We start from the raw sequence: 24,766 nt of genomic DNA, 5'->3' as shown, positions 1-24,766 counted from the left end.
GTGACTCCCTTGTCCGCTCCACACTCCCCTCCAGCTCCACCACACCCGGCACTTTTCCCTGCAACCGCAGGAAGTGCTACACCTGCCCCCATACCTCCTCCCTCACCCCCATCCCAGGCCCCAAGAAGACTTTCCACATTAAGCAGATGTTCACCTGCACATCTGCCAATGTGGTATACTGCATCCGCTGTACCCGTTGTGGCTTCCTCTACATCGGGGAAACCAAGCGGAGACTCGGGGACCGCTTTGCAGAACACCTACGCTCGGTTCGCAATAAACAACTGCACCTCCCAGTCGCGAACCATTTCAACTCCCCCTCCCATTCCTCAGACGACATGTCCATCCTGGGCCTCCTGCAGTGCCACAACGATGCCACCCGAAGGTTGCAGGAACAGCAACTCATATTCCGCTTGGGAACCCTGCAGCCTAATGGTATCAATGTGGATTTCACAAGTTTCAAAATCTCCCCTCCCGCTACCGCATCCCAAAACCAGTCCAGCTCGTCCCTGCCTCCCTAACCTGTTCTTCCTCCCACCTATCCCCTCCTCCCACCTCAAGCCGCACCTCCATCTCCTACCGACCAACCTCATCCCGCCCCCTTGACCTGTCTGTCCTCCCTGGACTGACCTATCCCCTTCCTAACTCCCTACCTACACTCACCTTTACTGGCTCCATTCCCGCCTCTTCGACCTGTTTGTTTCCTCTCCACCTATCCTCTCCTCTATCCCTCTTCTATCCGCCTCCCACTCTCTCCCTATTTATTTCACAACCCCCTTCCCCTCCCCCTTTTCTGATGAAGGGTCTAGGCCCGAAACGTCAGCCTCTCTGCTCCTATGATGCTGCTTGGCCTGCTGTGTTCATCCAGCCCTGCACCTTGTTGTCTCAGAACTATGCTGTCTGGTTCTTAATCTTTTTATGAACACAAACAGTTTCTCCCTGTCCAGTCTTACCAGACTTCTCATGAGTTTAATGAAGTCTATCAGATTTCCTCTTAACTTTCTGCTCTCCAAGGACAACAAATCCAACTTCTGTAAATTCAGGTACATTCAGCTCATTCTCTGGGATGTTTACCATAGGTATATGGGGAATGTCAGGTGAATCTAAAAGCAGATTGATGCCTTTACATTGTATAAGTAGGCATTTCAGTGAGATTGGTGGTTGGGGTAGGTAGGTGCTTGCTGTAATTGTCCAAGGCATGGTGAACAACTGAGGATGGTGAACAAATTAGCATGATGATAATGGAGTTTTGGATATTTGATTAAATTGTATTTAAAGCCACAAGCTATATGAAGCCATGCCTCCTCTGTAATCTGCTTTAGATCGTCCTAACTTTTGGAATACTGTGTTCAATTCTGGTCTCCCTGTTAAAGGAAATGATGTTGTGAAACTTTAAAGGATTCAGAAAAGATTTACAAGGATGTTACCAGGGTTGGAGGGTTTGAGCTATAGGATGAGGCTGAATAGGCTGGGGTTATTTTCCCTGGAGCATCGGAAGCTGAGGGGTCACCTTGTAGAAGTTTATAAAATCATAAGGGGTATTGATAGGGTGAATTGCCAAGGTCTTTTCCCCAGGATAGGGGAGCCTAAAACTAGAGGGCATAGGTTTAACGTGAGAGGGGTAAGATTAAAAAGGGACCTAAGAGGTAACTTTTTCACACAGAGTATGGTACATGTGTGGAAAGAGCTGTCAGAGGAAGTGGTGTAACTTGTACAGTTACAACATTTAAAAGGTATCTGGATGGGTACATGAATAGGAAGGGTTTAGAGGGATATGGGCCAAATGCTGGCAAATGGCACTAGATTAATTTAGGATATCTGGTCAGCATGGACGCATTGGACCAAAGGGCCTGTTTCTATGCAGTATATCTATATGACTCTAAATGGACGTGACAGTGAGAGCTTTGTGTCATGAGGAGTTTGGAGTTTTATTCTTTCATTCCATGTAATCTTCTAAGCTACACATCACGATCAGCGGTGATGGATACATAAGGAATATAGTGTCGTGATCGATCTTGTTTAATTTTTATATCAAATACAGGAATATTCTGGGCTCCTGTAACTATCCGAATGTTTGATTCCTTGTTGTATACGTTAAAAGGCATGATACACTTGAGTGTTTGTGCTCTATTTGAGCCTCCTATCTTTCTCCACGTATGTTTATCACTATAACCCTGTATTCCCTTCTCCCTTACCAACTTGTCTAGATTGCCCAATAATGTATTGATATTATTAACTTTCTGTGACAGCGAGTTCTCCAATCTCACTATGCTGAACTGGTGCTGAGTTTTATCTCAAAAATTTGGTCAGCCATCTAAAAGTCATTAAAAATATAGGAAAAATATAGAAAAACAAATAATTGATTATTAATAAAGCACCAATAAAACAAGTTTGGTTTTTGATAACCATTGCTTGTTTTTATCCTTGAAAACATTCCCAGTTTTATTTTCAGGTAAACTACTTGTCATGTGTAAGAATGGATATGGAATGGGTTAATGCTATACTGATATTTACTTTCTTGTTAGCTGCATTTGAAATGTAGATAATTTTTATGGTGAATGCAATCAACTTTTGCATTTTTGTGCGTGCAGCTATTCAAAACAAATCCATTTGGTGAGCTCCTTCCACACATTGCCATCACTCTCTCTCTGTGTCTCTCTGTGTGTGTGTCTCTCTGTCTCTCTCACACACACACACACACACACACACACTCCTCAGGACACAAATACTGCAACTATTTTCAAGAAGGGAGGAAAATCATACAATGGAAGTTATCAAGGTTTGTCCCTCTTGTCCTGAGCAGGGAAAGTCCTGAATCACCTACTTCACATGGCTGAGGACACAGAGATACCGTGCAGCTTTCGATCTTCCAGAGGAACCTCGAACATGGTCTCTGTTGTCAGACAAACCCAAGAAAAATGTTTAGAACAACACCAGAAGCTTTTCATTGCATTCATCGACCTGACTAAAGCACTTGATGCCATAAATCATGAGACTGTATGGACTGTTCACCAGAGTTTTGGATGCCAAATAAACTTTGTAACAATCCTGCAGCAGCTTCATGATGATAGGACTGCAACTGTCTTTTGAGTGCGAGATCTGACAAAAAAAACTTTCAAAATCCAGACTGGTGTCATGCCAGTCTCTGTGATAGACAACATTCTTTTTACTGTGAGAATTCTTTATCTTGAGCAGGTGTGGATGGAATGAAGTCACTGCAGCTTGACAGTGGGACTACAGTCAATTGCACATTGGGAGAGTTAAGGTTCTCACTACAGAGGATAGCAGACCTCTCAGCGCAATATCCTTTGAGGACAGTGGTAATGGGTCTCCCTTCACCACTGACAAATTATCCCAGACTTTACAACAGTGAGTCAGAGATTCGGAGGGGCTGTAAGAATTTAGTGTTGTAATAATAATGTTGTTACTGGCAAAAATAGTATGCAAATAAGATAATTGACATTATTGATAGAACTCTCTTATTAAAATGATAATGTTATTTAATAGATTCTGAACGCAAGTATTATGATTTAATTCTGAAGAAAGCGGGTCAATTCTTGTCACAACTGAAACTGAATCTTCTGAAGTTTGCCCTCTCGCTGAGAGCATATTCTCCAACCGTTCAAATGTTTCAGCAGGTGCGTAGAGTAATCTTCATGCTATGTTGAAGCTGGATGAAAGAGACTATAGCAAAAAATTGATTCCGTCTTAAAAGAAAGGGAAGACTGTTGAAGGGCCTTGACATTGCATTCCCTGCTCATTTTTAGTTTTTGACAAAAATATTTAAAGTGGAAAGTTACTTTAATCTTTGTCAAAAAATGCATTTTGACTAGATTTAGTTCAACAGTGGAATTGAAAAACTCTGTCTATAGTCGTGAGTCCAGTATGACTTTGGCATACTTCTGAATGAAGCAAATTTGACATTGTCTGGGGAAATATTTTTCTCTTTTATGTTTTTGGATGTTTGGCTATAATTCAAATCATTTTAGGTGTGTATTTCTCAATCCAAGCAGTCTGCTAAATCCTCCCACTCAATGATAATTTTGTTTATTTTTACAAATACATGAATTTCACATATTTATTCTGCAAATGACAGAAATGCCCTCGTTTGTAAAATGTAATAGATTTGTCCCAACGGAATCATTACATTGATAGCTCACATTAAGATTTTCATTGGACCAATGAACGACATTGCCCATTTTCCCTGTTCTCAAATTCAATTTCTTCAGGTGCCATGTTTTAGGTGCCATGGCTCTCATGGTCATCGATGATGACTAACATTTTAGTGTTATCAATCTTGTACCATTCTGCTTCTTAAATTATGGATGTCTTTCTTCCCTTTAATCTCTCTTGTTCTGCTGCCTGCAATTTTATCTGTCACGACCAGTGGTTTCCTCTCCTAAGTACATGTCCAGTGAATTGTATTTTTTCTTGTTGCACATTTGCAAAATTTTTCTTCTGTTTCATTTTCCTGAAGAGTTCTTCTCATTTTGGTCTGAGTCTTGTTCGGTTAATGCTCATCACGTCTAATCCACGAGTTGCAATATCACAATGATAGTTCGTAAGGGACACAGATATTCTACAATGGCATGCTAAGGCTGGTATGTGTCTGATGCCATCCCCCGTGAATGGAAGTGTGTAGGCTGTTGCTGCCTGTGGACCATGCTTTATTGTTGGTTACTGGAGTCCAACACGGACACTCAGAAGACTCAACGCTGTTCCGGAGCCACCAGATACCTGCTCTGATCTTGTTAGGAATTGTTGCTGACTAATTTTCCTCCAGCACATGATAGAATAGAGAAATGCATTTCAGTGAGGTGATATTAGGTCCTAATGACATGCTAATTGATGCAAATAGGCCTCTCATCGCTCACTAGTGATTTTCGTCTCTGTTCAAAACTTGTTTGGATAATTGTACTTGATTGTCTTGACGTTGAGTATCTCATTTTTGCCAAATTTTCCCAATTGACTGTCTAATGCTCGCTTTGTTTGTGGGCTGGAAGGATTCCACCCCATATCTCTGTTGGTTTAATTTATCTTCCATTTTCTTGCATGTATTCCAACTTTCACATCCATGTAGTAATGTTGGCCAGATGGAGCATTTTACTCACCTAACTCTGCTTTCTGTAGAGATGCTTTTAATTCTAAAGTGGTTTCCGAGTGTTATATACTTCCTGATGTCTTGATCACTTTTTGCCCATGAGATGTTAATCGCTGCCCAGATAAGAAAATAATTTTACTTATATAATTTTTTTTGATTCAGTTGTGATTTTTGCAGCTGGTATAATCCTTTCTTTGATTTTTTTGGGAGTTGATACAGATATGAAGGGCTGAATGGCCTCTTTCTGTACTGTAAAATTCTATGATTCAATGATTTATCATACGTAATGTTTTTCTTCAGTTTAGTAATAATCCGTATCTTTTACTGTTATTATAACTGTGTCTAAGAATCCTGTAGATTTTCCAGGTAATGATGGTGTCATTTGCAGTTCTCAGATTGCTCTTCTTCCATCCATCAAGTGAAATTGTTGGTAACTTTGATAGACATCTTACATTAATTCACTTTCATGATGGAAAAATTTAGAGACAGAAAAAAACTTTGTCACAATCCTCTTTTTATAACTATCAATTCACAGTTTATTCTGAATACTGCTGCTTGGTCCCATTATAAGTTCTATAATAGTCTTAATTTCTTTTTCCTTCAACGTCCCTGTACTGGAGCATTTCAAACATTGTTCGTACCTTGATCAGATGACTTGATGCAATCTGCAAAGCACCACTACATATAATTGGATCTATTGTTCTCTCCATTATAGTTCTTGCTTCCCTTTCTTCAGGTAACCAATATTGTTCTGCTCACGTCTCTGATCTCATTCTGCTTTGTGATGACTTGGAATGATTTTGATTGTGTGAGTCACTAAGTTGATCATTTTATGAAGTTCACATTCTGTTGCTCCTGGTCTGTTAAGCAGTGCTGCAAATTCTGACTCACAAGTTTTCCTGTTACTAAGCCACAGTTGTACATATCTCATATCTAAATTCTGCTGATGCCAATATTATTTCAACACATGCTATGTGACCACATGGTTTTATCCTTCTTCATGTCCCTGATGATCCATGTAACTTTTGTTTTCATGATTGGCCATTTTAATATTTCTGTAGTGGTTAGTTTTCTCCTCTCTGTTCACAGCAAAGTTCTTCATTATTTTCTGTCCATCTGCTTTGGATGTGATCCTTTCTTTGTTTATTAACTATTGGTATAATTAAAATGCACCTGAGCCTACCCTATAGTGATGTTTTTGGATTTAAAACAATTATAGTTGTAACAAATTTACTTCAGCCATTAATAGTTCTGGACCAAACAAAAGTTCTATTCGGACATTTAATTTATAGAAATACCATATTTCAAAATGCTTCTAATTTATTGCAGGTGTGCTTACCTTCTCATTTATTCTTGTCATGTATGCAAAGCTTCCTTTCCCTACTTTTGTTTTCAGCAGTGTATTCATACTGTACGTCAGCTTCTCAAAGTGGAGTTGCAACCCTAAGCAGGGTCAAGAATTACAACACAGCAACAGCCACTGTGGAGTTTTGACCAAATTATAATAGTTATGCTCCTGCTATAACAGTGTAGTCCTTGCTCTCTCAAGCCACCTACCTTCCCTGTTGTTGTAAATCTCCTTCCCTCCCCCACTCCCAAGTCATAGGTCTTACTGAGGGGTCACAGCAATTTTCATGCCTCAGATGGGGGATTACAGAGGGCAAAAGTTTGGGAAGAAGTGTTATAACTGGTGGTTTTAGAGAAATTGTACATGTCAGTGACAATTTCTTACATTAAAAAGTGTTATGCTCTTCAAGGTGAGGGGTATTATACAGGATAAGGGTATAATTTTCTTTCAGATGTTCACATGGTTAGATAAGTTTTATACTTTTCTTTGTTTGCTTATCAAGTTGGGGATGTTGGTGCGTTCAATATCCAAGCTTCTTGTTAAACTGATCCTTGGTTGCTTACATGGAATGTAATGGCCTCTGTACTGTGCTCTGCCAGAATTGTTCATCTGTCTGGAGTTGAACGTTAGAAATCACCCACCACCACACTGTTTGTATGTATTTTTCATTCACTGTTGCATTTGTGCTGTTCGATCTTCTATCTGAAGGAGCTGATGAGGGTTGGCTGATATACCTTAAATCTGCCCTATACCTTAAACTGGTTTACTACCCCTTGCTCAATTATCTTAGATAATCAGAAAGACATCCAAGTTTTATCCTTGACGTGTTACCCATGGTTATTCATCTCTCAGAAATAGTCAGAGTTTGGGGCAGTAGATATGGATAAAAGAAATTCCCCTTTTAACCTGTGTATTTACTTGTGACGTCTGACCTAGACTGCAACTGATGAACCACCACCAAAAGGATGCAGTAGTTTTGTAGCTGTCCACGGGGAACACACCTGCAATACGAAAGAAGTCAAGAAGCTCCTCAAAAGAGCAGCTAATAGGTATACAACATAATTTCTTGTCTATGCATGAAGATTTACAATGCTTCTCAGAGCATTACAATTTACAGTAAGGAGGAATGTATAGTATTGAATTAATGATTTCATTTGTGTATTTTCCTATAGGTTATTGCTGCCTTTGTTGCTTATCTTCCTTTTATTGACTATCAGAACAAGCTGCCTCTAAAACTCCGCTGTGTAGCCCTAAATTTGCATCTTTTCTTTCAGTTTCTCTCCTATCTCCCTTCATCCACCCTCTAAACTCTTGCTCCTGATGCACACTTCCTTTCCCAATAAACTGTTGATTACATAACATCCTTTCCTGGTACTTATGTTTATTGATATTATTAATATATCTCTTACACTGTTCTTTTCCACTTTTAAATGAGCCATAATTACTCCTGTTTTCATAACTCTAACTCATGGCCTCGCCATTCCGTCAAACTGACATCTTGAGAAATTTTCTGTCCCGCTAGAGAGGTAGCAAGCTCGGAGGTGGAAGGTGCACTTTGTTAGATGTATCCAAACCTTGCTTTCCACTGGAATTAATTGGAGGTTGGGGGTTCAGAGGAGGTGGTCTGGGGATGCTGGAAAGGTCCCTTGGCCATCTTCCTGCCCTGCTGCCAATTGAGGCACTTAACTGTTCAATGAAGGACTAGCCTTATCCTGCCAACCTAAGCTTGACCCAGCTGCAGACAGGCCTGTTGCCATGCAGTGGTGAGTGTCTTTTGATCAAAGGCTGGTTGAGAACCTGTACATAGGGTAAGGGTATGCCTTTTAAAAGCCACCACGCTACCCTTGCTTTAACCCATACCATTCCCAAAATCAACAACACTCAACCAATGAGCATAATCACATTAAAAACCCAACCCCACACCATTCCTAACATTTGGCTTTGTCCTTGGTTCTTTGTTTCTTTGGGATCCTGGGACAATGGTGGGAGTGTTCTTCCGCAAGCAGCAGCACCTTTGACATGGCACTGCTAAGCTCGGGAGTGTTTTTTCCATTTGTGGTATGTGGGTATCACTAGCTATGTCAGCATGTATGGCCTATCCCTAACTGCGGGAAGGTGGTGATGAGCTGCCTTTTCAAACCACTTGTGATCTATGTCTGTGACTGGCCAGCATCTCTTGCTGAACAGGACATGTGAGTCCCTCCCAAGCTTTTTTATGACTGCTATTGATATTTTAAAAGCATGTTGATGCTGTGGCAGATATGGTCATAATCCTGCAGTTAGTTGTTTGGTAGCACAGAACTTGAATATTGCTGGAAAAAGGCACATTTTCTGAAGCTTTTCATCTTGCACTCATCAGTCATCTTGCAAGAATACAAGTTTAAGGGCAAAACCAATGTTTTAATGGATGAAAGGAGAGTGCTGATTGGTTGGTATGTGGACACTTCTCTGGCAGTTAACTTTCTACCCTCATTAATTAGTGTATTTTCCACTGGTATTCTCTACCAATCAGCATTCATTTGTCAACCAATCAGCACTCCCCTTCTCATGAAGTATAAATGTTGGTTTTCTCTTTGAATTGGTATTCTTGATAAGTATTCTGATGCATGTAAAACAGAAACTTCAACAAAATGTCTTTTTTCAGAAATCCAATATCTGGATGTTAAAATCTGTAAGATGAAATCCATTTAACCTCATTTGTTATATCACACCAGAGAGAATTGTTAAACTAAGTGAATTGTGATTTTTAAAAGACTTGTGTTAGGATAGATGTTAGAATTTTGACCTAATTTCTGCTTACAGGCCCAAGCCATACTTGTTTAAAGGGGATCATATATTTCCAACCAAGAATACTGAAGTTCCGATTGCAATCTTGTATGCTGAAATTGGAACCAAAGAATTTTCTAAGTTCCACAAGATTCTGTCTGATAAAGCTGGCAAAGGAGAACTTACTTATGTTTTGCGTCATTATGTTCAGGTATGTCTAAATGCTTCGTTCGCACGATTGCTATAAATATGAAATAATTTTGTCTTGATCCGATAAATGACATTTCTTTTATTTTTCCATGCTTTTTAAAACTGTGCAGGTTTAAACATTCTCTCTTTACCAGGAAGGCAATAGGTGTATCCCTTGGCCTGGCAAATATAGCTGATCTGGGTCAGGTCTTCTGATCTAGATTCAGAACACTGCTGAAAAATCTATTATTAAATATTTAATAGCATAATACAAACTATAATAGACCATTAGAAAAAGATTTAGTAACAGGGCACTTGGAAAATAGTGAAAGGATTGGACAGAGTCAGCATTGATTTACAAAAAAGGAAATCATGCTTGACAAATCCACTAAAATTTGAAGGATGTACCAAAGAGAGTTGATAAAGGGGAGCCAAGGGATGTGATTTACTTGGATTTTTAGAAGGCATTCGATAAGGACCCACATTAAGAGATTATCAGGTAAAATTAAAGTTCGTGCAAGTGAGGATAGTATACTGACATAGATAGAGAATTGGTTGGCAGACAGGAAACAAGGAGTAGGAATAAACAAGTCTTTTTCCGAGATAGTCAGTGACTGGTGTGTACCGCTAGGATATGTGCTAGGACCCCAGCTATTCACATATATATATATATATATAACATATATATAAACGATTTAAATGACAGACCTAAATGTGATATCTCCAAGATTGCAGGTGACACAAAGCTTGGTAGGAGATTAAACTATGAGGAGGATGCAGAGGTGTTTCAGTGTAATTTGGACAAATTGAGTGAGTGGGCAAATACATGGCGGTTGAAATATAATGTGGATAAATGTAAGGTTATCACTTTGGTAGCAAAAAGAGGAAGACAGATGATTATCTGAATGGTGATAGATTGGAAAAGGGGGAGGTACAACAAGACCTGGGTGTTCTTTTACACCAGTCACTGAAAATTAGTAGACAAGTGTAGCAGGTGATGAAGAAGGCAATTAGAATGTTGGCCTTTGTAGTGAGAGGATGTGAGTACAGGAGCAGGGATGACTTGCTATAATTGTACAGGGCCTTGGTGAGACCGTACCCAGAGCGTTGTGTGCAGTTTTGGCCTAAGCAAATAGCTGATCTGGGTCAGGTTCATGCTCCTGATCTAGATCCAGAACACTGCTTCTTATCTAGGAAAGAATATTCTGGCCATGGCAGGAGAGCAACAAAGGCAGACCAGACTCATTTCTGGAATGGCATTACTGATGTATGGAGAGAGTCCGGATCACTTGGGACTATGTTACTGGAATTTAGAAGAATGGGGAAGAGGGTGGATCTCCTAGAAACCCATAACACTCTAACAGGATTAGACAGATTAAGTGCAGGAAGGATGTTCTTGATGACTGGGGATTCCAGAACCAGGGGCATGGTATAAGGATATAGGATAGGCCATTTAGTTTGAGGTAAAGCAAAGTCTCTTTGCCCAGAGATTAGTGAGTGTGTGGAATTCTTTGCCATAGAAAACGGCTGAGGCCAAAACATTGAATGTTTTCAAGGAGTTAGAAATAGTTTTTAAGGCTTGAGGGATCAAAGGATATGGGGAGAAAGCAGGAACAGGGTACTGAGTTGAATGATGAGACATCTTATTTTCTCAGTTTCTGTGTCTGTCAGATGTGAATAGGACAGGTTTATCTAGTTTCAATTGAAATCATGGCAACATTGGGTTACAGAACACGACTAATCCAATTCAGTAATTTCTTTCTCTTTGGATTGTGCAGCTTTTATCTTGTAACAAAGTTGTTTTCAGTAAGAACATCAGAACTCGGAGCAGGAGTAGCCATTTCAGCCTTTCCAGCCCACTTTGCCATTCAGTACAATCATGGCTGATCCAATTTTGTCGCAACTCCATGTTCCTGCCTGTTGTCCTTCAACTAATTACTCATTAAAATTGTGTTTATCTTCTCCTAAAATTTACTCAATGTCCCAGAATCCACTGCAATTCTGCAGTAGTGAATTATACAGATTCACAACGCTTTGAGAGAAGTCATTTCTTCTCATTTCTTTTAAATCTGTGACCCCCTATCCCAAAACTATGATCTCTTGCTCTAGATAGCGCCACATAAGGAAACATCCTCTTTATATCTGCTTTGTTGATCCTTTAGCATCTTATTTACCTCAATTAGATCTTCTCTCATTCTTCTAAACTCCAAAGAGCGAAGGTCAAAACTGCTGAATCTCTCTGCATAGTACAAACCCCTCATCTCACCTCTCAACCCCTAACAACCCCTAAACTGTTTGTATGAAAGAAACTGTAACTCGTGGGTTCAATTTTTTATTCTTAAGTAGAGACAAAATACAGACAAATGTATTGACTGTTGTTTCAGTTGTTTCAAACCAAGCAACAATACAATTGACAGTTATAGAATCATTTATAGCTATTTTACTTCTGTCTTCAATTGTAATTCAGTTCAATTTAGGGGCAGCATGGTGGCTCAGTGGTTAGCACTGCTGCATTATGGCAAGTTTGAATGCAGCCTTGGGCCACTGTCTGTGTGGAGTTTACAAGTTTTCCTGTCTGCATGGGTTTCTGCTGGGTGCTATGGTTTCCTCCCTGACAGTCCAAAGATATGCAGGTTACGTGGCTTGGCCATGCTAAATTGTCCGTAGTGTCCAGGGATGTGCAGGTAGGGTGGATTTGCCACTGTAAATGTGGGGTTATGGGGATAGGTTAGGGGGCTGTGTCTGGAAGGGATGCTCTCAGGATTGGTACAGACTCGATGGGCTGAATGGCCTCTTTCAGCACTGTAGTGATTCTATAATTTACTTTAAACTCACAGCAGCCAAACTTGTGATCCTCCCCGTGAGGATATAGTCCTATTCCAGCTGGGGTGATGTAAATCTCAACAAGTGAAGACGTGTCTCCTGATCCAGAGCTGATTCAATGCCCCAAGAATCCGAAATCCTCCTTGCTGCCTCAAGCCACACATTGATCCTCTCTAATTTCCTTTTTCTACAGTCGCTATGAGTGGTACAGGAGGCAGTCCAAAATGTCCATCTCAAATGTGTGTTGTTTACTTCAGGCCTTATCACATGGCCCATTTCAAGCCTTTTACTTTCGTTTGCCAAAGTTATATTTATTAGAACGGTAAAAATGATTTTCAACATTGTTATTTGTTTCTCTGTCATTTTTAGAAATGGTAATTTAATTCTTCAGTTTCCACCACATTTCTACACAGGCATCCCCACCAACCTACTTGCTGATCCCCCAATCTTCCGTATGCCAAAATGGGTGTGATCAGTAAGGGAATTGAGGGTTATGGGGAAAACACAGGAAAATGGGCATGAGGAATGTTGGATCAGCCATGATCCTATTAGATAGTGGTGCAGGCTTAAGGGGACGAATGGCCTACTAGTGTTCCTATTTCTTATGATCTTATGGGCTATGACTACAGCTGTTTCATAAAGAATCTGTCTGGTTTCCCAAGATATGAACCTGCTGGGCAGCAAAGAGAGCGCCTCTTTCTCTTTGAATAGGCATGGTGGGCACATTGCTCATTTTAAGACCAAAGCTAAAATCTTCACACACAATCCCTTATTACATAATTAGATTGTGAACTATTTTTAGCTTGAAAAACACACTTCCCAAATATGTTATCCTTTGGGATGCAATGCAGTTTATTACTCCAGCACATGTGCAGACTTTGAGAGTCAGATCTCTTTGATTATCATTGGATCTGAAATAACCCACTGTTCTATTGTTGATGAAGTGAAATTGGTGGCAGGTGAAGGATAACAGCTGTTGGCTTTTCCCTTTCCTCCCATAGTCAGCCAGTGGAACTTAGTGTAGATTTGCCTTCTGTACAGGGTCTAGCAAAAACAAACTGGTTTAGACACAGCTTTTAAAACAAAATTATATATATAAATGCAAACATCATTGAACATCCCAACTTCTGGCCTGATAGTGCAGAGGGGGTGGGGTAGATGTGGAAGCAGGGTCGGATATGGAGACATCATTTATGAACCAGCTGAAAATGATTGGGCTGAGGACACTCATCCCATAAAACAGATCAGAGGGACGACATTCAGCCCATCAAATCTGCTCAACTGTTTAGTGAAATCTTGGTGGATCTGATAATCCTCAACTCCACTTTCCTGTCCTTTCCTCGTTATCTTGATTCCCTAACTGATGAAAATTCTGTCTATCTCCACCTTGACAGTACTTGATGACCCAACCTTGACAACCCTCTGTGGTTTAAAAAATCCACATGTTCTCTAGTCTTTAAGAGGAGAAATGTCTCCTCACTTTTGTCTTAAATGAGATTATGCCCTCTGGACCTAGGCCTTCCCACAAAGGGAAACTACCTCAAGTCCTCTGAGAATCTTGTACCTCATTGAGGTCCTAAATTCATTCTCCTAAATTCCAATGGGTACAGTCCCAAACTATTCAACCTGTCTTCATAAAAAAAACCTGCATAGCTAGAGTCAACTGAGTGAATCTTCTGTGGACAGCCTTCAATACCAGTGTATCTTTCCTCAAATAAGGGGACCAAAGCTAATCACCAAATTCCAGCTGTGGTCTGACTAATGCCTTGTAGTGCTATAGCAAGACTTCCCTACGTTTATACTGCATTCCCCTTGAACTCTATGCCATCAGTCCATTTGACCATACGAACATAACATACGGGAACAGAATTAGGCCATTTGGCCCATCACATTTGGTCCTGGCCAAAATGTTTCTCAACTTCACTCTCCTTCCATCTGCCCATAACCGTTGATTCCCTTAGTATACTAAAACCTATCACCCCTGTCTTAAAGACACTCAATGACTTGATCTCCACAGCCTCCTTTGTGATGTACGCTCACTCGGGCCCCCTGACTCTCTTGAAGTTCTGATATGCTGCTAGTGTCTTCCTCTGTGAACACTGATGCAAAGTACCTATTCATTTCCTCTGCCATTTCTTGGTTCCCCATTGTCCCCGTTCTTCTCCAGCCTCTTTTCTAGCAGTCTAATGTCGACCTTTGCCTCTCTCTCTTACCTTATAAATATCTAAAATACTCTTGTAATTGTCTTTTACATTCCTAGCCACTTTACCCTCATATTTCATCTTCTCCTGTCTTATTTGTTTTTCAGTTGTCCTGTTCTGGTGTTTAAAGGCTTCCCAATCCTTTGGCTTTCCACAAATCTTCACCATATTGTATGCTTTTTCTTTTGTTTTTATACTGTTTCTGACTTCCCTTCTCAGCCATGGCAGCTGCCCCTTAGTACGTTTCTTCTTCCTTGGGATGAATTTCTGTTGTGCTTCCCGAATTACCCTCCGAAACTCCTGCCACTGCTGCTCCACAACTTTCCGTATTTGCCTTCTTAATTACCTGTTGAACATGTGTGCCAGTCTTTTGTGATTTATGCATGAGCATAATGCATCCCAAATCCCTCTGTACTGCAGGTTTCTGCAGTCTGCCCTCATTAAAGTAAAATTCAACTCTACAAATCTTGCTGCCTAAGTGTATAGCTTCACATTTTCCTATATTATATTTCATCTGCCACATTTGTGCCCACTCACTTAACCAATCTATATCCCTCTGTGTCATCCTGTCCACTTGACTTCTCACCTATTTGTGTCTCCCACAAACTTGGCTATGGTACATTCACTTTCCTCATCCAAATCATTAATAGATAGTATAAATAATTGTGGCCTCGGCACTGATCTCTGTGGGGCTGGACTAGTAACAGGTTGCCATCCTGGTGACATTCCCATTTACACAGCAAATTTTGTTTTAATCAGCACCTAATGAACTGGCACTCTCAATAAACCAGCAATAATTATATACCTGAAATACCAGAAGTTTACTGTTTATCACCATCTCCACAATGTTCGAGTAGTCCTTCGAGGGTGCGAAGGAGAAGGCTTTCAGCTGGTAAATTTTATTTAAGTCATTACTTAAGTGATTTGTGCTGTAAATAAAGTAAAGCAATGATGAGTATACCCCCTGCATTACGTTTCTATTACTTAATGTGTGTTTTTACATTGATTATGTAGATGTCTTGAGCAATCAGATCAACCAGTAAACTTCTGGTCCTGTAGGTGCCATTCAATAAAAGGTTTGCTGCACCAACCTTGTCTTTTATTAATTAACCAATCTTCTATCCATTGTTGATATTATCCCAATACGTTAAATTCTTATCTTAAGTAGTCTGTTGTGTGGTACCTTATCAAATCACATTTGGAATCTAAATATGTTATATCTACTGATACCCCTTAATCTATTTGGCTTCTTACCTCCTCAAAGAACTTTAATAAATTTGTCAAGCACATAGAAACATAGAAAATAGGAGTAGGCATTTGACCCATCGCACTTGCTCTGCCATTCAATATATCTTGATTGATCATCCAGCTCATTACCCTAATCCTGACACTGCCTTCCCATATCCCTTGAACCCTTTAGCCACTGAAGCTTTATCTACCTCCTTCTTGAAAACGCAATGTTTTGACTTCTTTCTGTGGTAGTGAATTCCATAGCCGCACCGCTCTCTGGGTGAAAGAAATGAACCTCAACTCAGCCTTAAAAGATTTACCTCTTCTCCTTAAACTATGACCCTTGTTCTGGACTCCCCTATTATTGGTAACATCCTTCCTGTATCTGACCTGCACAGTCCTATTAGAATTTTATAGGTTTCTATGAGATCTGCCTCTTGTTCTTCGACACCGTGATGAAAACAATCCTAACTGACTTAATTTCATTTCTAATGTTAGTCCTGCCATCCCAGGAGTCAATTTGGTAAACCTTCCATAGCAAGAGCATCCTGTTCTTTTTATTCAATTACAGAATGTGGTTGTCGCTGGCTGGCCAGGATTTATTACCCATCACCAGTTGCATGTGAGAAGATAGTGGTGAGCTGCCTTCTTGAACCACTGCAGTCCATCTGCTATGAGTTGACCCACAATGCTGTTAGAGATAGAATTTCAGGATTTTGACCCAGTGACAGTGAAGGAACAGCGATATGTTTCTAAGTCAGGATAGTGAGTGGCTTGGAGGCAAACTTGAAGATGGTGACGTTCTCGTATATCTGCTGCCCTTGTCCTTCTAATTGGAAGTGGTTGTAGGCTTGGAAGGTGCTATCTGAGGATTTTTGGTGAATTTCTGCAGTGCATCTTGTACAAAGTACACTACTGCTACTGAGCATTGGTGGTGAAGGGAGTGGATGCTTATGGATGTGGTGCCAGTCAAGTGAGCTGCTTTGTCCTGGATGATGTCAAGCTTCTTGAGTTAGAGCTATACCCATCCAGGCAAAAGGGGAATATTCCATCACACTCCTTACTTATGCCTTGTAGATGATGTACAGGCTTTGGGGGGTCAAAAGGTGAGTTACTCACCACAGTATTTCTAGCCTGTGACCTACCGTTGGAGCTACTGTGTTCATTTAGAAAGTCTAGTTGAGTTTCTGGCCAATGGTAACCCTCAGGATGTTCATAATAGGAATTCAGTGATGGTAACACATTGAATGTCAAGAGGCAATGGTTAGATTGTCTCTTATTGGTGATGGTCATAGGCTGGTGTTTGTGTTCCACAAATATTACTTGCCACTTGTCAGTTCAAGACTGGATATTGCCCAGATCTTGTTGCATTTGAACTTGGGCTGCTTCAGTATCAGAGGAGTCACAGAGGAAGTGGTGAAACCTGGTACGATTACAGCATTTAAAATGCATCTGGATGGATATATGAATAAGAAAGGTTTAAAGGGATATGGGCCAAATGCTGACAAATGAGACTAGATTTATATGGGATATCTGGTCAGCATGGACGAGTTGAACTGAAGGGTCTGTTTCTGTGCTGTATATCTCTAAGATTAAATGGTGCTGCTGACAAATGAGAGTAGATTTATATAGGATATCAGGTCAGCATGGATGAGTTAAACTGAAGGGTCTGTTTCTGTGCTGTATATCTCTAAGACTAAATGGTGCTGAACATTGTGCAATTATTGGCAAACGTCCATACTTCTGAGCACATTGGGCAAGGTCATTGATGAAGCAGCTGAAGATGGCTGGGCCTAGTACTTTGCCCTGAAGAACTCATGCCGAGATGTTGTGGAACTGAGATGACTGAGCTGTAACAACCACCACCATGTTCCAATGTGCCAGGTTTGATTCCAACCAGCGACTAGTTTGCCCTCTGATACCCATTGATTCCAGTTTTGCTACAGATTCTTGATGCCTTGATGTCAAGGGCTGTCACTGTCACTCTTATCTCACCCCTGGAATTCAGCGGTTTTGTCCATGTTTGAACCAAGGCTATTATGACGTCAAGAGCTGAGTGGCTCTACTGGAACCCAAGCTGGGCACCACTTAGCAGGTTTTGCTGCTTAATAGCACTATTGATGACTTCTTCTATCACTTTGTTGATTCAGATAGAATGGTAATTGGCTGGGTTGGATTTGTTCTGCTTTTTGTGAACCAGACATACCTGGGAAATCTTTCACATTGCCAGGTAGCTGTTAGTGTTGTAATTGTACTGGAAGAGATGGCTAGGAGACCAGCAAGTTCTGGAGCACAAGTCTTTGATACTATTGCCAGAATGTTGCCAGGGCCTGTAGCCTTTGCAGTATCCAGCGTCTCCCACCGTTTCTTTCCTTTTATCCTTGTAAGGAGGCGAAACTTCATACAATTCTCCAGGTGTGGCCTTACCAATTCCCTGAGTAATTGCATCAAGAATCCTTGTTCCTGTACTTGAATCCTCTTGCCATGAAGGCCAATATATCATTTGTCTTCTTTACTGCCAGTTACACCAGTACATTTACTTTCAGCGACTGGTGCATGAGGACACCCAGGTCTTGTTGACCATTCCCTTCTCTTAATTTACAGTGATTCAAATAATAATCTGCCTTCTTATTTTTATCATCAAAGTGGATAACCTTGCTTTTATCAACATTTTACTGCATCTATCATGCATTTGCCCACTCAATCCGCCTGTCCAAATCACATTGCAACATCTCTGCATCCTCCTCACAGCTCGCCTTTCCACCCAGCTTTGTGTCATCTACAAAAGTTGAAATATTACATTTAGTTCCGTCATCTAAATCATCAACATACATTGTGAATTACAGGGGTCCTAGTACCGATTCATACAGTATCACACTACTTATTGTAAGAAAAATACCTACATATTCCTACTCTTTTTTTTCCTGTCTGCTAATCAATTTACTATTCATCTCAATACACACACCAAGTTGCAAGTGCTTTAATTTTACACATTAATCTCTTATGTGGGACTTTGTCAAAAGTCTTCTGAAAGTCCAAATAAACCACATGCACTGGCTCCCCCTGATCAACTCTACTAGTTACATGCTCAAAGAATTCCAGTAGCTTTGTCAACTACGATTTCTGTTTGTTAAATCCATGCTGACTGTGTCTGATCCTACCACTGTTTTCTAAGTGCTCTGCAAAAAAGTCCTCGATAATGGGCCTTAGCATCTGCCCCACTGCTGGCACCAGACTCACTAGTCTGTAGTTCTCTGTTCTCTGTCTAGCAGGGTTAGATTAGCTACCCTCCCATCTATCAGAACTGTTCCAGAATCTAAATACTCTTGGAGGATGATCATCAATGCATTGACTATTTCTGGGGCTATTTCCTTAAGTACTCTGAGATGTAGATTATCAGGCCCTGGGGATTTATCAGCCTTCAATCCCATTAATTTTTACAAAACCATTTCTCTACTGACACTGATTTCTTTCGGTTTCTCCCTGTTACTAAACCCTGGCTCCCCATCATTTGTAGTACGTTATTTATGTAATAGGAACGTAGGAATTAGGAGCAGGAATAGACAATTGAGCCTGTCTGGCCCGCTCTGCCATTTAACATGATCATGGCCGATCTTATCCTGGTCTCAACACCATTTTCCTACCTGTTCTCCATAGCCCTTTATCCCGCTTTTCAACAAAATTTAGAAACATATCTATTTCTTTCTTGTATCTGTTGATTGATTGTCCAAATATATGGCATATCCTCTTCCTTTGTAAATCTGCATTTACCATTTAGCAAAATCTCCCCACCACCTGCTAATTAGTGTAAAGCTATTTGTACAGCTCACATTATTCAAGTCGCCAGGACAAGAGAAGCCCCCCCTGATTGCATCAGCTCATTTTTACTCCAGTACTGGTGCCAGCCCATGATCTGAAACCCATTCCACCTGCACCAAACTTCAAACCATATATTTAATTCCTGAATTTACTTACCCGGAGCCACCTTGCCCTCGGAGGTTCTGATTTTTATTTAGCCCTTAACTCTTCAAAATCTTTCACAACATTATGACCTAATAGGATAGTGTGCTGTAAATTGAGACCCACTATTCCCAGAGTCATATCAAATCTTAGAAATTTTTTTAAGTTCATACAGAATCCCAATTTACCTGAATTTTAGACTATGGTTGAAAGAAATTGCAGGTCAGATTTCTGAACAAAACAAGACTTATTACACATTAATTATAATTATAACTACAAGTAACCAGATATAAACCACTTTTTAATCCCCTTAAAAAGACCTCCTTACACACACAACACAAATACAAATAGGGTAAATAGATTATTGGCAGAGGTAGAAACAATTGGAAAGTCACTTCAGTGGTCTTTTCTTCCTGATTTTGGTGTTGAGATGATCCTACTTTGGCTAACCAGACCCTTCATGTTCACTTGTCTTTTTCTGGAAGCTTCTGCCAGTTTGTAAGAAATACAGAGTGACTGATGTACTTGGAAAATAGCTCTGATTTATCAGTTTAAAACTCACAGCTTACAGCAAGTGCTGCAGGAAAGGTAACTAGTTTTCTTCAAGTTTAAACTAAATCTTAATTGCAGAGAACAGCAGCTTCTGCTGGAGAGAGCATCAGCACATCCTTCTGTGTCTTTCTCTCTATGACTTGCTTCCAGTTCCAACCTGCTCAGTTGGCTGAGAACCAATCAACTTTGCTTGTAAATAATACCTGGCCTCGACCCCGAAGGGCCAAAATAGTAATATAAATGTGACATCTTTTCATTTATTTTAAAATCAAAATGATGAAGGATATGATCAAGTTGCTGAGAAGAAACTGACACTCGGAGAACAGATTCCAGATGATTGGCAAATTGAGGAACAGCCTTCTTAGGCACAAAGTGGTTAAGTTCCAGATAACAGTGCTTGTGTACGTACGGAGGAGGCAGATTCATGTGCAGCTTGCAAAACGAAATTGGATAATTTTCTGAACTGAAAAAAGATTTGAAGGGTTAAAGGGAAATGATGCTGATTGGGACTAGCTAAATTGCAGTTGCAGAGAGCTAGCACAGATGTGAGAGACTGAATGTCTCCTTCTCTCATTTATTCATTTTATCATTCTGTAAGGTGATGACACCCTTTCCTTGGCAGCCTGGGGCATTTCTAGCTCCAACTCCTACCTCTGCTGGTGATCACCTTTGGACATCTGGTGAGAAATTTTAATCTGCCAGAGTGGATGAAAACTGCCAATGTATCCCATAGAAAGCTGCCAGTTTCTGCATTTAACTGGAACATCCTGCCAAGTGGACCACCTGGACACACATCAACATTACAAAACAGTGATTTTTTTTTGCAACTGGCTGATAACACTTGAAGAACCTCGCAACCTAATGCCTAAAAGTTCATCCCACAGGTGATAATTGTTAGCTTGCTAGGACTGCCACATGTGCCCACCAGGCTACAATTGAGTCCTGTCAGAAAGATATGCTGTGCTAGACTCCCATGGTAAAGATTGCACACACAGGACCATAAAGATGTTTTCAGGTTAACAACAGTACTCACCAACTAAGCGGGATTTTACTACAGTATTATTCAACTGATGTGTGACCACAGAAACATCATGCCTGCCTGTACAAAATATCCAGAGAGCTGCCTTCATCCTGCACTAGTCAAGTCTCTCACAGATTTTCATACCTGCAGCAGAATCAGTAAATGACTCTTTGGAGGCACAGGCTGTCTTCTAAAGGTGACGCTAATGACATCTGTGAGGTGGCTTACCAACAATGAGAAGATGTGATTGAGGTGCCTGGACAGATCTGGGGTGACGGCACAGCAGTATGTTGGGACAAACTTCAGTGTACATCAGCAGCAGTGTTCAGAATGGTTATGGTCTGCTGCACCTGGCATAACAGGATTGGAGCTACAGGAGGAGGAACGGTGTTAACAATCCCAGAGCTAAACCACCAAATGCATGTTACAATCTGGCTAGATATCAGTAATATTTTTTAAAAAGTAGACAAAGTGTGAGATCCAGGGTACCTACTAAGAGAATAAAATCAACATAATCCACATTTTGAACAAATAATAATAAGTATTACTGTACAACATCAGAACATTAACATGTTCTGCAATATATATACAATGCATTTCTAACACCCAGAATCGGCATGTGGTAAACATGTTTCTTCTTCTCCAGTTGCTTCTGGTGGCATTTGATGGATATTGAGGAGCAGATGAACACAATGGTCTGTGCAGCAGTCATCTGCATTGGTCATCGCTTTTGTAATGAGGACATCCTTTTGGTCTTGGAATTGAATGACGGCATAGTTGATTATGTGCCAGTACTTTGATCATATATACCTCCCAAGAATTCTTGTAATTGACATTTTGATGATAGTCAGCTGTTGTTCTGCACATTTGGTGAGCAGGAGAATTCCTTAGAGTTGCATCCTTTCCAATAGTTCCTTTCTAGAGTTGGGAGTCTTTTCAAAGCAAAGAGTGGCAAAAGAATTAGTTTCATTTGCAGCCTTCCAGGGGAGTAAATAATTATTTGCCCTGTGTTTGTCATTATGCAACTGTTTAGCCCATCAAACTCACATATGATTGTGACCTCGTTCTTTCCAGCAATGGAATATAATCCAGACTGGTAACACTGGCTGATGTTTTATTTTTGTTTCTTCATAACTCAGAAAATGAAACTAATTCCATTGCCACTGTCTGCCTTGATAATATCTCTTCCAAAGAATTCATTATCCACTATGAGCGTGAACTCTCTTTTTCTCTCTCTGTACGTGCTGCCAGAATTGCTGAGTTTCTCCAGCACTTTCTGTATTATAGAGTATTACTTTAATCATTTTGGAGAAAGCTTGATTTACTCCAAGATACTTTATATTTGACATAGAATTACAAAGCATGTACAGCATAGAAACAGATCAGTTGGCCCAACTGCTGATTGCAGATCTTTTATACTTCACATTTTTAGAGCAGAAATGATTATCTTTGCAACACTTCTTTCTTTTCTAAGTGGCAAAGTTCAAATATAATGTGTACTACTGAGAATTAATGTTGTTGTGTTCTGTGTAGCTTAATAACTGTGATAACTGTATTTTTAACAGAAAACCAGTTCAAAGAAAGTCCATCTTTCAGGATATGGTGTTGAACTTGCTATTAAAAGTACAGAATACAAAGCGGTAGATGACACACATTTTGAAGGTACGAGATATAGTTTTAGTTCTGTATGCAAAATGTATTCATACTTGATTAGTTGGAGTTGTTTCAATTAGACCTTTTTCTGTTGCACTGTTCTTGCTGGGATATTTTTATGCAGTGATCTCAGAATATCTCAGAAGTTTCAGATAAAGCCAAGTGTCTTTATTCCAAGATATGTTATCTCCTAAATAAAAACCAAAAGAACTGAGGATGCTGTAAATTAGAAATAAGAACAGAAGTTGCTGGAAAAGCTCAGCAGGTCTGGCAACATCTGTGGAGAGAAATCAGAATGAGAATCCCTCTGTTTTCTCTCCAAAGATGCGGCCAGACCTGCTGAGCTTTTCCAGCAATTTCTGTTTTTGTAACTGTTATCTCACAGTGTTGTGCAAAATGTTGAATGAAAACTACTGATGATAATAGTGCATTGAAAGCAATAGCATTCCAGTTCAAAATACAATTGTGACTTCTGCTGAAAATAAGAGAAGTTAAAATTCATATATAATTAGAATCATAGACTCATAGAGATATATAGCACAGAAACAGACCCTTTGGTCCAACTTGTCCATGCCGACCAAATATCCTAAATAAATCTAGTCCCATTTGCCAGCATTTGACCCATATCTCTCTAAACACTTCCTATTCATATACCCATCCAGATGCCTTTTAAGTATTGTAATTGTAAATATTGTAATCCACCACTTCCTCTGACAACTCATTCCACACACATCATCATCGATCATCAACGAATCCATACAGTATGGAAATAGGCCCTTCAGCCAAACAAGTCCACACCAACCCTCAGAGCATCCCACCCAGACCCATCTCACTAATCTAGGCATCCCTGAACACTACAAGCAATTTAACATGGCCAATCCACCTAGCCTGCACATCTCTGGACTGTGGGAGGAAACCGGAGCACCCGGAGGAACCCACACAGACACGGGGAGAATGTGCAAACTCCACACAGACAGTCACCTGAGGGTGGAATTGAACCCGGGTCCCTTGCGCTGTGAGGCAGCATTGCTAACCACTGAGCCACCGTGCCGCCCCAACTGAGCCACCGTGCTGCCCCCACACGCAGCACCCTCTGCCTGAAAATGTTGCCCCTTAGATGCCTTTTAAATCTTTCCCTTCTCATCTTAAGCATATGCCATTTATCCTTGGATTCCTTCACCCCAGGAAAAAGACCTTGTCTATTTACCCTATCCATACCCCTCATGATTTTATAGACCTCTGTAAGGTCACTCATCACCTCTGATGCTCCAGGGAAAATAGCCCCAATCTATTTAGCCTCCCTCTTTAGCTCAAACCCGTCAACCCTGGTGACATCCTTGTAAATCTTTTCTGAACCCTTTCAAGTTTCACAACATTCTTATAGGACAACATGAAATTTCTCAAAGTTAAAGTTTTAAAATTCAGCATCTGTTTTGCTGCTAAATACAGTAGTCATTCTTCACCAGTTTCATCATATGTTCTGTTAATTCATGATTTTGTCCCTGATTTGTCAAGGAGGAATGTAGACTGTAACGTTGGGAGGATTATTTTGCTTTTCCTCAAATGGTGTTATGCTTTCTTTAAAGTCCAACTGAACATAAAAGATTCTGTGTCCCATCTCACCTGAATAATGGCATAAGTGAAATTGAACACTCCATTTCTGGACTCAAGTTTCTGCTGATTAAATGCTCAAACCCTGTTGTGGAATTGACAATTGTTCTGGCTTGGTGACTGAATCATTTATATTGTGAAGAGACCTTCTGTTTACATTGAATGTCTGCTTAGTTCCTGTTATCTTTATTATCATAAGTAGACTGGTAGTAGGTGTTATGTCTCATGGCTCACTTTGGAGGTTAATTTGTTTATAATTTTTTTTTTCTTTTATCATAGAACCCCTACAGTGTGGAGACAGGCCCTTTGGCCCA

The 24,766-nt window shown here is 40.3% G+C and overlaps 1 protein-coding gene across 1 annotated transcript in view; it reads left to right on the top strand.

Annotated features, from left to right (window-relative positions):
• uggt2 (UDP-glucose glycoprotein glucosyltransferase 2) overlaps positions 1-24,766 on the top strand; it is a 298,559-nt gene that overhangs the window by 40,431 nt on the left and 233,362 nt on the right. The window contains exons 4-7 of the mRNA XM_048597609.1: positions 3,505-3,635; positions 7,383-7,495; positions 9,249-9,423; positions 22,754-22,850. Coding sequence (XP_048453566.1) covers positions 3,505-3,635; positions 7,383-7,495; positions 9,249-9,423; positions 22,754-22,850 — 516 coding nt within the window. The remainder of the gene's footprint in view (positions 1-3,504; positions 3,636-7,382; positions 7,496-9,248; positions 9,424-22,753; positions 22,851-24,766) is intronic.

This window comes from Rhincodon typus, chromosome 6 (assembly GCF_021869965.1).
Source record: "Rhincodon typus isolate 14 chromosome 6, sRhiTyp1.1, whole genome shotgun sequence".
NCBI classification, from domain to species: domain Eukaryota; kingdom Metazoa; phylum Chordata; class Chondrichthyes; order Orectolobiformes; family Rhincodontidae; genus Rhincodon; species Rhincodon typus.
The sequence above is the reverse complement of the archived record's forward strand: the minus strand, read 5'-3'. Positions and strand labels throughout refer to the sequence as shown.